This window comes from Lolium rigidum, chromosome 1 (genome assembly GCF_022539505.1).
Source record: "Lolium rigidum isolate FL_2022 chromosome 1, APGP_CSIRO_Lrig_0.1, whole genome shotgun sequence".
Taxonomy (NCBI): Eukaryota; Viridiplantae; Streptophyta; class Magnoliopsida; order Poales; family Poaceae; genus Lolium; species Lolium rigidum.
The window spans coordinates 21,146,886-21,160,017 of NC_061508.1; the positions used below are offsets into that span (position 1 = coordinate 21,146,886).

General features: G+C 45.8%; 2 protein-coding genes across 10 annotated transcripts in view; one reads left to right on the forward strand and one right to left on the reverse strand.

Annotated features, from left to right (window-relative positions):
• The first annotated feature begins 956 nt into the window (after positions 1 to 956).
• On the forward strand, positions 957 to 5,997 carry LOC124705157. The gene is made up of 10 exons (XM_047237042.1): positions 957 to 1,337; positions 2,118 to 3,357; positions 3,446 to 3,504; positions 3,738 to 3,856; positions 3,951 to 4,143; positions 4,229 to 4,672; positions 4,747 to 4,857; positions 4,959 to 5,270; positions 5,338 to 5,400; positions 5,692 to 5,997. The coding sequence occupies exons 1-10, from the start codon at positions 957 to 959 to the stop codon at positions 5,764 to 5,766; spliced, it is 2,997 nt and encodes a 998-aa protein (XP_047092998.1). The 3' UTR covers positions 5,767 to 5,997.
• Positions 4,832 to 13,132, reverse strand: part of LOC124685032 (serine carboxypeptidase-like 18) — a 36,796-nt gene continuing 28,495 nt past the window's right edge. For 3 of the 9 annotated variants that reach the window (XM_047219308.1, XM_047219309.1, XM_047219306.1), the window contains exons 6-13: positions 10,488 to 10,589; positions 9,711 to 9,791; positions 9,453 to 9,593; positions 7,726 to 7,797; positions 7,474 to 7,592; positions 7,254 to 7,367; positions 6,648 to 6,693; positions 6,297 to 6,538 (exon numbers count right to left, since the gene is read on the reverse strand). In XM_047219308.1, the coding sequence (XP_047075264.1) occupies positions 6,455 to 6,538; positions 6,648 to 6,693; positions 7,254 to 7,367; positions 7,474 to 7,592; positions 7,726 to 7,797; positions 9,453 to 9,593; positions 9,711 to 9,791; positions 10,488 to 10,589 (759 nt within the window). In that variant the 3' untranslated portion in view covers positions 6,297 to 6,454. Of the gene's footprint in view, positions 5,547 to 5,634; positions 5,721 to 6,296; positions 6,539 to 6,647; positions 6,694 to 7,253; positions 7,368 to 7,473; positions 7,593 to 7,720; positions 7,798 to 9,452; positions 9,594 to 9,710; positions 9,792 to 10,487; positions 10,590 to 13,132 lie in introns of those variants that run through there. The other 6 variants (XR_006997257.1, XR_006997256.1, XM_047219310.1 and 3 more) reach the window with 6 other exon arrangements.

The window sequence follows — 13,132 nt, forward strand, 5'->3', positions numbered from 1 at the left end:
ACTAGTGAAGGAGAATATCATGAGCCAAAAGGAACAGGTGGCGGTGCCATGGGCTTGCAGCGGCGGCGGCGACAGGCTCGTGGCAACGACGACCAAGGGAGAGGACTCAGCCAACATGGGTGAGTATTCGTTTTGGGTTTCATGGGGGAAAACTGGACACCTCGATCTAGGTTTTCCAGAACTGAGCAGTCAATATTGAAAAAGATGATATAACATTGTGGTTTTTATTTTGAGTCTCTTGAGTCAAAAGGCTAGACTAGTAAAGGTTAGTTGTGACTAGCCGAATGAGAATCGAGACATTGAATCGACCTCGCAGTTGTGACTTGTCGACTAGAAATCCATGGTAGGCGATGATATTTTCCGCAAACATGCAAAATATGAATTTATGTTACTTTGTATTTTGAGCTACCAAAAATGACAAACTTGTTGATCTGAATATGCATATGTGTAAATCTCTAGATTTTATCAGATCTTGTCATTTTTGTGTTGCCCATAATAAAAAATATTGTCGCATTGCGATTTTCTTTACTTGAGATCGCATCATTCATTATGTCCGGATTTTTTTCATTTTTTTCAAATTTATAAATGTAATTTTTGAAATTTTAAAACAACGGGATTCCTTGTGCTCAGCCAAAGACACTTTCCGTACATAAAACCCGTTACATTTCAAGCGTAGGAGCCTAGCGCGCCTTCTTTTTTTTTTTGAAAAAAAAGGTGAGCAGAAATAGTTTGCTAAAAAAAAAGCGAGCAAAATTAGTTTGGCGCCAACGTTTTGAAGCTCTCGACGGTCCCAAAGCAGCGAAAGTTTCCTTTCCTTCCGTTCACCGACGGGTGACAGCTTACCCTGTCGGCGCTATTGGGCCAGACCACTTGTCGTCTGTCACGCTTCACTTTCCCCAACAATACCCTCAAAAATAAACAAATCCCAACCCTAAGCCCCACCACCCTCGTCTCCGATGACGGCGCCGGAGGCCCTGGAGGTGCGGTGCGCCGGCTGCGGCGAGACGCTGGAGGTGGAGCAGGGGATGACGGAGTTCGCCTGCCCCGGCTGCGCCACGCCGCAGGCCCTCCCGCCGGAGCTCATGCCGCCGCCGCGCCCGCGCCGCGCGCTGCCGCTCCACCACGGCCGCGGGAGCGGCGGCGGGGGAGCCGGGAACCGGATGCCGTGCGGCGGGTGCGGCGCCTTGCTGAGCGTGCCGTGGGGCCTCCGGCGCATCACCTGCCCGCTGTGCGACTCCGACCTCGCCGTCGACGGCGACCGCCTCTACGCCGGCGTCCAGGTCATTTCGCCGCCGGGCGCTGCTTCTTGTGCGCCCTCGTCCCTGTGCCGGCCGGAGGTGCTTGGCTCTAGACTCTTCTTGTATTGTGCATTTCAGTGACCGGGTTATGGCAGGGTAGAGACTAGAGACGACCAACTGTAATTCTAGGTGTCATCATCTAAATATTTCAGAAATACCAGAGGAGTTGAATTGGACTAATTAACCGCATTGCATATTTTTTCGAGATGTGTGATGTGTACATCTAAAGATTGTGAACTATTGGAAGTTGAGATCTTGGATGAGATCAAGAGGTTTCAGTCCTTTTTTTTTCCTACTTACTATTTGTTTCCTAAACTCCTTAGATACCTACTGTTCAATTCTGTATTTTCTACTTGCTAGATTGGCATGAGAAATCCTGTTATTTCTTTCCCAGGTACCTATTTTGACTTCTAGTACTAGCACTTCAGTAAAATCCAGAGATTCTGGGCTTACCCGCACTTACCAAACATATTATGTCTATGCCGAGTACACATTACGGAAGAAGTGCAGACACATGATTCCATTCCCCCCTGTTCCCTAATCCTTCAAAGCATTAATGTTACTAAGTTACTTTTATTGATTATTTGCATGGAAAGTTGCTTCTTTCCTTCCAAACAGTTTCTGACACTTTGGTATCCAAACATTGCATTATATGGCAGTACTTGGAGTGTTACATTCCACAGTGTCATTCTTTGTGGAAACCTCATAACTTAGAGTAGGATACTTTCCTTTTGTGACCTATGTACATGTACAAGCATGTGTTGATTAGTAACATTCTCTGCATCCCTTTTTTCATGTGGTGCTGTGGACTGGGTGCAGGAAGAGCCCTTAAGCCAAGCGATTCATGTAGGACAGGTTCAAGTAGGAAGATGCAATAAGCCAAACCATTTTGAGCAGACACATGGACCCTTTTCTGTTCGTTCAGTTCATAGAGAGTCAACCAATTCACTCAGATCAAGCCCAAAGGCTTCCGTTTATGTGGGGTGTGCAGACGATGCACATGTTGATCAGTTATTCCATGAAGAGGAGTCACATATTAAATTACCCAGCGGGACTGTTGTCAGGCATGATTTTAAGAAGAAAGCTACACTATCTGCTAGTTCTGTACCCATTTGTGCTGAGAGGATAGTGCTGGAGTATCCTAGTAAGGTTAGCAATGCACCGATGTCACAAGGTGCGCCTGCCAATTATCCAGTTCATACAGAGGAGGCACATGGACAGTGTCAAACTAACACCGTTGGAAGTCATGGAAACCAGAAAGCTAGACACGCTTCAGCGTCTAGTATTGTGGAGCAGGAGACAGTAACGCCTCCGAGTCACGCTGCTTGTGCACAGCAAGTGCATGTCGAGTCGCATGGTAACACAGCTGGATGGGATAAGAAGAGGAAAAAGAGCAGCTCGACTACTGGTGGGAAGCACAAGAAGAAACATAGGGTCTCAAACGAAGAGCTTCATCTTAAATGTAACAAGCATTCGTCTGCCCAGCCAGAAAATATTGGGAAAAGCAATACTGTTCAGGAGCCAGTTCCTTCTCCGGATGAAAATCAATTTAATTCTTCAGATATTGACAGAATAATTGTCAATCTTCACGCTAGCTCACTGTCTCAGAAGCAGGCACCTCGAGCGGGACCAAATGAGTTGGACAACATTGATGTTACCTTGACTCCTCTATCTGTAGATATATCTCTAGTTAACGGTGTTCCGCAGTGCTACAGTCAATACTCGGCACGGGCTAAGGGCGCTCTTGCCAACCGGAGTTGCAGTCCAGCACAGGAGCATGGGATGCCTCAGGAATGTTCTGATGTGATACAAGAGATAAAAGATGACAGCCATCCTGTGCAAGTGGAAGTTGAGTGCCACCACAACAAAGCTACGGGACAACACAAGGGTGCAGCAAAAGGCTTCATGCATTTACCAAATGAGAGGGAATCTGTTGAGGACCGGTTCTACACTGGTACCCACCAGCAGGTGACTGTTGCTACTGCCTTCTGCGACCCTACTCCATCACCAGTGTTGACTGCCACTCTCTCGCCCAGTACCGCTTCGCCTTCTGTTTCAAGTGCGTTTCTACCCAGCTATATTGATTCTTCTCAACACTGTTTTTAAAGTATCTAACACGGTTGTCGGTTGTTGTCTCGCTCTTACAGGATCATCAGTTCATCGATCACCACCATATTGCCAACCGCCAGAAAGTTTCCATTCCCAGGCATGTCCATCTCTCTTCTTTTAGCATAGGGTCATGCGATGTTTCTCTGCTGCACTGTCAACAAATAGCATATAATTTACTCAATTAGATTGGAAAGTTCTGATTGCAAATTCATTGTTATTTTTTATCAAACCGAAATTCTTCATGATCATCAATTAAATTTATCTGAATAACCAATATGAAGTGTCAACGTATTGTTCTTTGCAAGTGATTGCATAATTGATTTCATGCAGGATGCAGATGCTGGTACCACAGGATATAAGAAATCTAAGCGCAGGGCGCGTGGCCCTACAAAACTCATTGAACCACGCAGGGAAGCTGATAGGCCTGTTCTGACCCCGATTAATGTGGAGTAAGTCTTCTCAGATTTTGCATTTCCATCAGATGCCTGGGGTCAACTTGTACTGTAATCTTCTTGTACTTAGCATATTGACTTTTCGTACTAGCAGCACATGGGATATTGATCCTCCTTGTCCCAAGGTGGCATCTACCATCACTTTACTTCTTAAACAGTGGCATCCAGGATCAGCTTACAGACGGGTTAGTCAGCAAACAAATGAAGTGCACCCAGGGCAATCGGTTCTCCATTTTTATGAGTATCATTCAGATAGAAGGGCTATCATCATGGATGAATTCCTTGTAAGAAAGTTTATCCAAGAATGTGGTTTGTAGATTCATCAAGTATGTCTGAACTCTGAACACCCTTCTATTTTGATTACTGCAGCAACGTTACAAGTGGGCCACTGGGCGGGAAGCAGAGTGCCTGAAGCTATTCAACCGCAGAACAGTCAGACAGTTTACTGGACTCCTGTGTGATGAGAAGCGAAGGGCTAGACTCGCGTTGTTTGCATCAAGGAAGATAAAGGAAACTCCGGATGTTCCCAAGTCCAATGGACAGTCAAATGTTGACGAAGAAGGTGCTAGAAAAAAATTGAAGCTGCCGCGCAGAGACCCTGCAGCTGTCGGGCAAGATGATGACGATCCGCTTCAGTGGAAGCCATTCCCTCCTGAATGGATGCTGCCAAAGTGGTGGGAGATGCTATGTGAGCGCTGGGCTTCAGAAGAAATCTTGCAGGTCTCTGCCCAGAAGAGGAAGAATCGATTCACAGGAGGTTCTGCCCAGCACACAGCAGGCTCGCGGAGCATAACCATGCATCGCAAACTTATGGTAAGACTAAGACTGACGTTTATTCCTGACACACACTTAGCCACCTACTTATGAATTTTATTGAATTGAAATAGATGATAGAAAATGGTGGGAAGCCAGTATCCGAAGTCGAGCTATTTAATAAGACCCATAAACATGACGGCGGTAAGGGGGACTTTGTTACTGAGAAAGCTAGGCAGACCATGGTACGTATTCAGTCATTTGTATCATAAGTGGGTTAATAAGTACATTGCAATGTCGCAGAAGTCAGTTTGACGAATTAACTAGAATTAGGTATGTCTTTCAGGAGGCTTTCCAGCGGCGTTTGAAGGAGGCAGGTGATACTGGACTAGACCCCCATCTTGCATGGTCACAGGAGGTAGGGGGACGCAAGCGAGGGAGGTACTATGGACTTCCTGGTATCATTGACAAAGCCCAAATAGGCCCTTTGAAGTCCACCTCAGGTTCTTCTGGTCGAAATACAACACAAATGTTCACTCAGGATCAGGTTCAGGAGATGATCAATCGCGCCACACAGCAGTTGAATGAAACTTGGGAGAACAGGTTCCAGTCTTTGGAAGAGAGTATGCTTAGCATGGCGTCACCAAACATTCCACAGGTAAATTTAAGTTGATTTATTGTCCAAGTGAGGGTTCAGATTTTCATCCTTGTGTGCCTGTCTGCAGCATGGTCCGTGTTCTTCAGCAGCTGGCGGACCTGGGGCTGAGGACGATGAGTCATCACATGAGGTAAACAATCGTATCTGCTCTTCCTTCCATATGTGCATTATCTCAATAGATGAGTCATTAATACACCATGTTTTGCTTGTAAGCAGTCTTTTTTGTACCTTTCATTTCTCTTTTTCCACTGGGGATCGCTGCACACTAAGTTTATCCTGAGATGAATACGTAAAATAAGGCTTAGCGAAACTTACTTTTCTGATCCGTTCTAGCTTTACATTTAATCCAACAAATTTGACTTACTATGGAGTGTTACTTGAGGGTGAAACATTGATCTGATTCATATGCGATGCTTCGCAGCATACTTCGGATTCTGCTGACGAAGGAACCTATCAATCCACAGAAGATGGCAGTGGGGTGCATGTTAGTGATTAGGATTTAGGAGCACCTGGTTTGCATTTCTTGCAATTGCTTTTCGTAAATAGTCTATTACAATCTGCCTGCACAGTGACTTTGCACATGTTGCAGTTTGGAAATATGCTGCATTATTTAGTTTCATTAGGTTAGTTGGTAGATTGATGGGATTTACGCACCCAAAAAAATGCGGAACTTCCTGTGATGTAGCCGTGAACTTCCATGTCTTATATCAGTGAACTGTTAGGAATTTGTTTTGCAGACTACATTCTATTTTTTTAACACAGCACAAGTGTATATGCTCACATACACTCACGTACACTTGCCCCTACGAACACACGCACGCCTATCCCTGTGAGTATACTTAATGTTAGGCATAGGCTCTTACTTTTCCCGCCCGAAATATGTTTTGTGGACTACATTCTTTTATTAACAGAGTACGAGAGTGGATACTCGCATACCCACGTGTACACTTGCCTCTACGAACACAAACACGTCTATCCCTATGAGTATTACTTATTAAGATTCGCGAAATCACCATAGGCACCTAATAGTTAATGAGCTCTATGACTTGAACTTTGGTGGATAGGTTCCACCACATAAAAGCCTAAACAGTTGCGGTATGCTCAGTTTGCCGTTACATATATGTTACCTTAAATATACAATTGACATTAAGAATCTCCACGTGCACCCAACATCAGTTGACCCCTCAAAGAGGTTCACCCGAGAGCCATCTATCGATCATGGCAAGACACTCCTTGGGCATGTACTCCGGGGCTGTGTGTCCAGCACCCTATATGTGCACGTAGTTGAATTAAACAATTCATTAATTTGATGAACTGTTTTCTATATGGATAAGGATGCTATCTAGCTTTGGTAAAAAACTGGAAGCTAACACGTACCTTTACAGTTGCATATGTCAGATTGTTGGAGTAAGTTCTTGTGAACCTATGAAAATAAGAGAAGAAAAACAAATGTATAAGACATCAACAGTACTTGCCTTTTTTTTTTTTCTGAAATGGAAGATTGCCCTGGCCTTTGAATGGAAGAGATCATACGGCCTTGCTGCGCATACAATGGACTACAAATGTTTAACTTTTACTAATATAAGCATAGTACTCCGTGTCACATGTTTTGGGCGTTGAAGGGTTTCTCTGAAGTGTAACTATTGGATTCCTCTGTATTTGAAAAGCTACCTTGCGGACAACTGGACATTGGTAAGTCGATTTTTATTTATCAATTTATTATCTTTTGAAATATTTAGATTTTATACTTGTTAAAAATACATGCACAACTTCTTGAAGGTATTTTCAAAAAAAAAAAAGCACGCACACACACACACTGGATTATTCATATATAATATTTCCATTGATCAAAGTTAAATTAGTTGGGTCGCAACTGATTCTGGGGATATCATTTTTTTTCTGGACACACGAGTAAGAATTACCCTACAACTTTTGAGTCATATAATGTACACAAAACAATATAAATTGTGAGTCGGTCCTTACCCAACAACTTGGCCGTCCACATACCATGGTCGCCAATTATCTGTGATGGGCAGGTTAAGTTTTCTGATCCATGCTTGGGTGCCAACATAAGGTATACTAGCATCATGGTCGCCGCTGCAGGGTCACACATGAATGTACAAATATTGACTATTCAGTCAAATACATTATAGAAATAAGAAGGAGACGGGTGTCGGGGAGACGAAGTTGAGCACTCCCTTACCTGTAGATCATGGCCCGGTATCCTTTAGCAATCAATGCTAAATGACCATCCACTGCATCGGTGATTTCCTTTGTGTAAGGTATATCGAAATCACATCGTAGCCATGATGGAACTGTTCCCTGCACAGTATAAGCAATATCTACAAAATAAGTCCGTTATGGAAGGAACGAGGGCTTCTTTGATGGCATGCAGAGGATGCTCTCACTGCAGAAAAGGTGCAGAGATTCTCTCAAATATATACCCCTACCTTACCTTGTGAATACCCAAACTCTCCCTTACAGGTTCGTCGTTTATCCATACCTCGGACAGAAAGTAGGTGGAATTCTGCATCAACCGAATTAAGCACAACAATTATGATGTTGACACAGTTAACACCGCACAATTAGAATGATAAAATGAAAACGATAAAATCATCCCCACCGGTGGTTCCAATAGCTACCCGAATAGCTATTTGGAGCCGGCTTTGTTTTTGGGCTTACACGAGCGTGTTCCAAAAATGGCCGGCGTGTTTCTAAGCCTAATAAATTCACCGGCAACCCCGTGCTAACTCCAACCCACTCGGTGTCGAATAGGCGTACCGGCATCCCGTGCCACGTCGGATTTCAGGGTTGGGACCGGCATGTCAGCAACTCCACGACCGGCTCCATTTTTAAATGCGACGGCTTGGATGCTCTCCGGTTGGTCGACGTCTTTAATGAACCTGTCTGTTCCCCATGCGGAGATGCCACTGTAAATGGGCACACCGGTCACCCCCGTTCATTGTATTTAGTGTGCCCTCTCTGGCTCTCTGCTCACTGCCGCACTCTCCTTTTTCACACTCGCCTCCACACCACAATGCCGCACCCGCTCGCCAACATGTACCCGATGCTAGGCCGGAACAGCCGCATGCCTCTTGCGGCGCCGCAACCACCGTCCCAGCAAGATCCGCCACAATCTGAGCCCGTGGCCCCACCGCAGCCAGACGACAAGCTCGAGCAGCTGGACTTCAACTTCGACGGCTTCTTCGACGAATCCGAGTTTGACAAGTGAAACGAGGTGTCCATCGCGAATGCGGATGCCGAGGTCGCGGAGGAGCAGGCGCAGTCGGGCGGCGAGGAGCAGTTCCATGGTGACCTGGAGCAGGAGGCGGTCCTGGCCTCCTTCAATGCGGAACCCTGCACGAGGATTCGAGAGCAAGTGCTCGAGAAGACCAACGCCACCAACTTCGAGCACGTCGTCCAGATCTTGCGGGAGCGGGCCGCCAAGGAGGAGGCATGTCATTTTCTCATGGTGGCCGAGCGATAGAGGCTGCTTGAGCTCAACGCTCAGTGCCAGGCCGAGGCGGCCTCCCGCGAGAAAGCGAGGCCCAGAACGAGGAATCCCGCTAGTCGTAGGCGGTGCTGAAGGCCCGTCGTCAATGAGAAGATGCTTGCGGCGATGCTTTTTTTTCGAGAAACGCAAAGGAATCTTTGTGTTTCATTTCATTGAAAGACCGCGAGAAAGCGAGGCTCGCCTAGAACGAGGAATCCCGCAAAAGGTAGGCGGTGCTGAAGGCCCGTCGTCGCTGAGAAGATGCTTGCGGCGATGCTGCACCACCATATGCGCGATGCAAGGGCGCAGAGGCGAGCGCAGGAGGCGGCGGTGAAGGAAAAGAACGGTGACAAGGCAGACCCATCGGGCGCTCCAACCAATGGCTAATAGACTAGGGTATAGTTTAGTTCAAATTTCATTCAAACTTTTGTATATAAACCTAAATTTGAATGAAATTTCACAGTTTATTTACATTTGTTTGTTCAATTTTTTTGGAAATTCTTGTCAGGGTCACCGGTGTGTTCAACCTGTCCCCAAATTGGGGAGCAGGTGCCGGCGTCCTCAAGCGCCAATTGGAGACGCGCCGGTGAGATGCTCTAAATACTCTGAACAATACTAAAAATAGCAAAAATAAGAAATGAAAATGAAAACCGAGAAAAAAATCAGATTAATATTTGAAATGTTTTTACCCTGCAGATAGACCAAACTGCGGACTCTAATAGCCTTTTCCTACCATGATCTTGCAACCTCGGCCGCTTCTGAATGGCGGGGCTTGGATATTCTATACAATTTTTCTCCAAGATGTGTGCAGTATTCAAATCCCTTGTGATCTGCACCCCACCCAAAAACTACCAATTAACTCACAAGTACCTCTTTATTACTAGCTAAGTGTATTGTGCGCTAATACACACACAATCAACATACACATTGTCGCTAGTGTCACTTACATAGTCAATGGCTTGGAGGGAATTGGCACAATCAGCGTTCGATGGGCTACGGTATTGCCCTCTACAGCCTTCACGAGCAGCCTGCATATTTTGGGATTTAAGTAAACATGAACATACTTTTTAGCGGCCAAGCTACATGTATCTTTTTATTTTCAAACACTTCAAATTTATATTTAAAATTTCAAAAAAATCCAAAATAAAATTCTTGAGATAGCCAATGATGTATTCTACAATGGTGCATAATCTCAATGTAAACTGATTTGTATTATAGGCTATACGAAATTGATAAAATCTGACAGATTTTAGTTTCACTACTATTAATTTATGTAGAATTGCCATTTTTGTGTAGTCTCATATATGTGTTGAAATATTGTCCTTATCATTTTCGTGCGGCAAAGAGTTAGATCTTAAAAGATAAAATTATGAAAAACATATTCATGTTCATGAGTGCAAAGCATCCCATACATAAAAAATAGTAATTTAGAAAATGTTTAAAAAATCTAAATCCTATTAGGAACCAAAGATGATTAAGTATTGTACTTGTATAAAAATATTTGTGCGGGAGTTGCTGTGCTTGTATCTTTTGTCAATTTTGTCTTTTTACGTAGGATATCGTGAGAATCATTTCGAGCCTAAACATTTTTATACGAGTACACTATTGATCCTCTTTTGTTTCCAAGAGCATTTAGATTCTTTTTTCAATATTTAAAATTACTATAAATTTTGAAGTTTATAGGATGCATAGCACATATGTGCCAAAAAATCGCGTTATGTCACCTCGTAGAGTTCATCCGATATGATTCCCATCCGATGAAGAAACGGAACCCGAGAGTTGAAGTCCAACATTAGATCAGTTAATGGATTGCCAGCAATGACACCCTGATCAGTGGGTATTAATTTGTCACTTACAGAGAGTATAAGATAATCACAGATTCACCCATATATAAGAAGGTTAAAACAATTTTACATGGGAATAAGGCATTAGAGAAAAAATAAAGGTTAAATTGTAAGAAAAAACATCTGCGTACTTCTGTATCTGAGAGTGCACATAAAAACAAAGGTCAGTGTAAAGGTTCAACTACCGGATGCATCACTGGAAATAGAAATTTAAGCATGTATTGGCCGACTACTTTGGGCCTTGTTTCAGGGAACGTTGGATTGTTGTTCGTGATTTATGGATATTGAAGAAAAATAACCAAACGAAGAATGAATTTTACCAAAACATGGTAAACCATCTTTTGAACTTACCCACTGAAGTTGAAGTACACCATAGATCAGATCCAGACACATCTTTGAACAGAAATATTCAAGTTTAAACAGAAATTATGTTCTTTTTTCTGTGCCGTTGTTAAACTAAAGGTTTAAATAGCGCGCTAATCTTTTCGCTATGGCGAAGTCACAACACTCCCGCTAAACATGCGTTGTTTTAGCGCTAAATAAAATCCCCCGCTAATAGCTCGCTAAATCGCTAAGTAGAGGTACAAAAATAGCTTATTTTCTTCCGCTAAGCCACAAATATTTCCATATTTGGATTTGAAAGTTAGACCAATGTATGTAAGAGCATCTCCACTGGCCCGCTCCCCCCAAAGCCCACTCCAACAAACGACATTGGGGACGCTGTAGGCAAATTTCGGCCCAGCCGCCCCCTCCCCCTCCCTAAAAAAATGTTTTTGGGCCGGTAGAGGTTGTTTTCTCGCCCGACGCTCTCAGGCCGAACCCAACCCGGGTGGGGGGGGGGGGGGTGGGCAAGTGTGTGTGCCAGCAGAACGAGCGCAACAACTAGCAAAGACTCGGCCCTATCTGGCAGACGCTCCGTTCGTCTTCCTCAACACGTTGTTTTCGGACACAAGCGCTTAATGGCGCTTGCCGCCGTGCAAGCGAGTTGTCGCATCCCATCGGCGGAGGCCTTTCTCCCGCAGTTTCCCATGCATCCTTGCCTAGTCTTCCGGCCGTTTCTCTCGCCTATATCTACCACCCTGGTTTTGCACAGTGGAACCCTAAAAAGTCGACACCCACATCAACGTAGCAGGAACCCTAGCCACCTCAACTCCATGGCCGCTAGGTACAAGGGAGGCGGCGCGGCGGCCAATGGCTACGGCTGACGCATGCTCCATGAATAGGAGGCGCGCATGCTGTACCAGGCGGGGTACATGGCCCCGCCTGATATGCGCAACCCCTCCGATAATTAGAGGTTGAGTGCCGGTGGGATTCTTGGAACGCCTACTTCCAGGCACGACGGGAGCGGGAGCTCGTGGCCTACGATAGAGAGGGCGCGTCGCCGAAGAACAAGAACGCGACAGTGAGAAGAATCTGCTGGGGAGCGTCGAGGAAAACCCTGGCCGTCGTCCTCGGCCACATCTAGGCGGGTAACCACTCGCCGTGCCCTTACCATCGTTGGGTGCCATGGCGGATGGCGTCGAGATCCTCATCGTCTTTCAAAGCGACGAGGGGGTCGTCTTCTTCTGCGTCGGTGGCCTCTTCAGCGGCGTCCTCCTGCCGCCGTCCCTGTGCCGTCAAGGAGGAGATCGAGGATGAGATGCCCCTGGGAAAGTTGTCCGGCGGCAGCGGCATGGTCATTTGAGAGCCGCGCGCTCCGCGGGAACCGTTTCCACCTCGCGGGCGCCTCCGCCTCGTCATCCCTAAGCCGGAGCTGAAGCCAGAGTGGGTACCGTGTAGGAAGCAGCGGCCACCCAAATCGCCCTCCTGGAGAACGATGACCTAGCTAGACGAGTGCCCCAGCCAGCGGATGGACATGCGTGCCTCCTTTGAGGAGGTGCAGCCGGCATCGCTGGAGTTCTCCCTCGCCTGGTCCTTGGCCGAGGCAGAGAAGGAAGAGCATCGGTGGCAGCGGGAGCGCGTGCGCCTCCTCGGTCTTGTGGTCGACATTGATGATATCGTTCAGTTGTCCGCCCCGCGCCGCTAGGGTGACCCCGGCCAGGGCAGCGGCCGTGGCGGCGACCTCGGCCAAGGAAGCAGTATTGGCGGCCATCACCAGGCCCCGCCCAAGGACAACGGTGACAACAACAGCTACCAAGACTACACTGTCTTCTACATCCGCCTCCGCTGCTAGAGCCGTTTAAATTTAACTATGTAAATTCGCCTTATGAAATATTTTCATCTAATTTCGTTTCAATTTGCCTAAATATGCCTATTTGTTCACATTTTTTCAAATTTCAAATCTGCTCGCGGGGCGGCCGGAAAACAGCTGGGATGGAGGCCGTATGGGGAGGCCGAGTGGAGATGCTCTAATATGCAATTATGGACTACTCTATTGGATTTCTTTTTGTATTTATGAATGATATGAATATTTGATGCCTGATTTTTCTAGGAGTTTTCTTGTTTTGCAAAAAACTCTAAATGACTTATCTTCCCTATAGCTTTCTTAGCGTCTGGAAATAGTAGCCGCTAAGACGCATGACCCT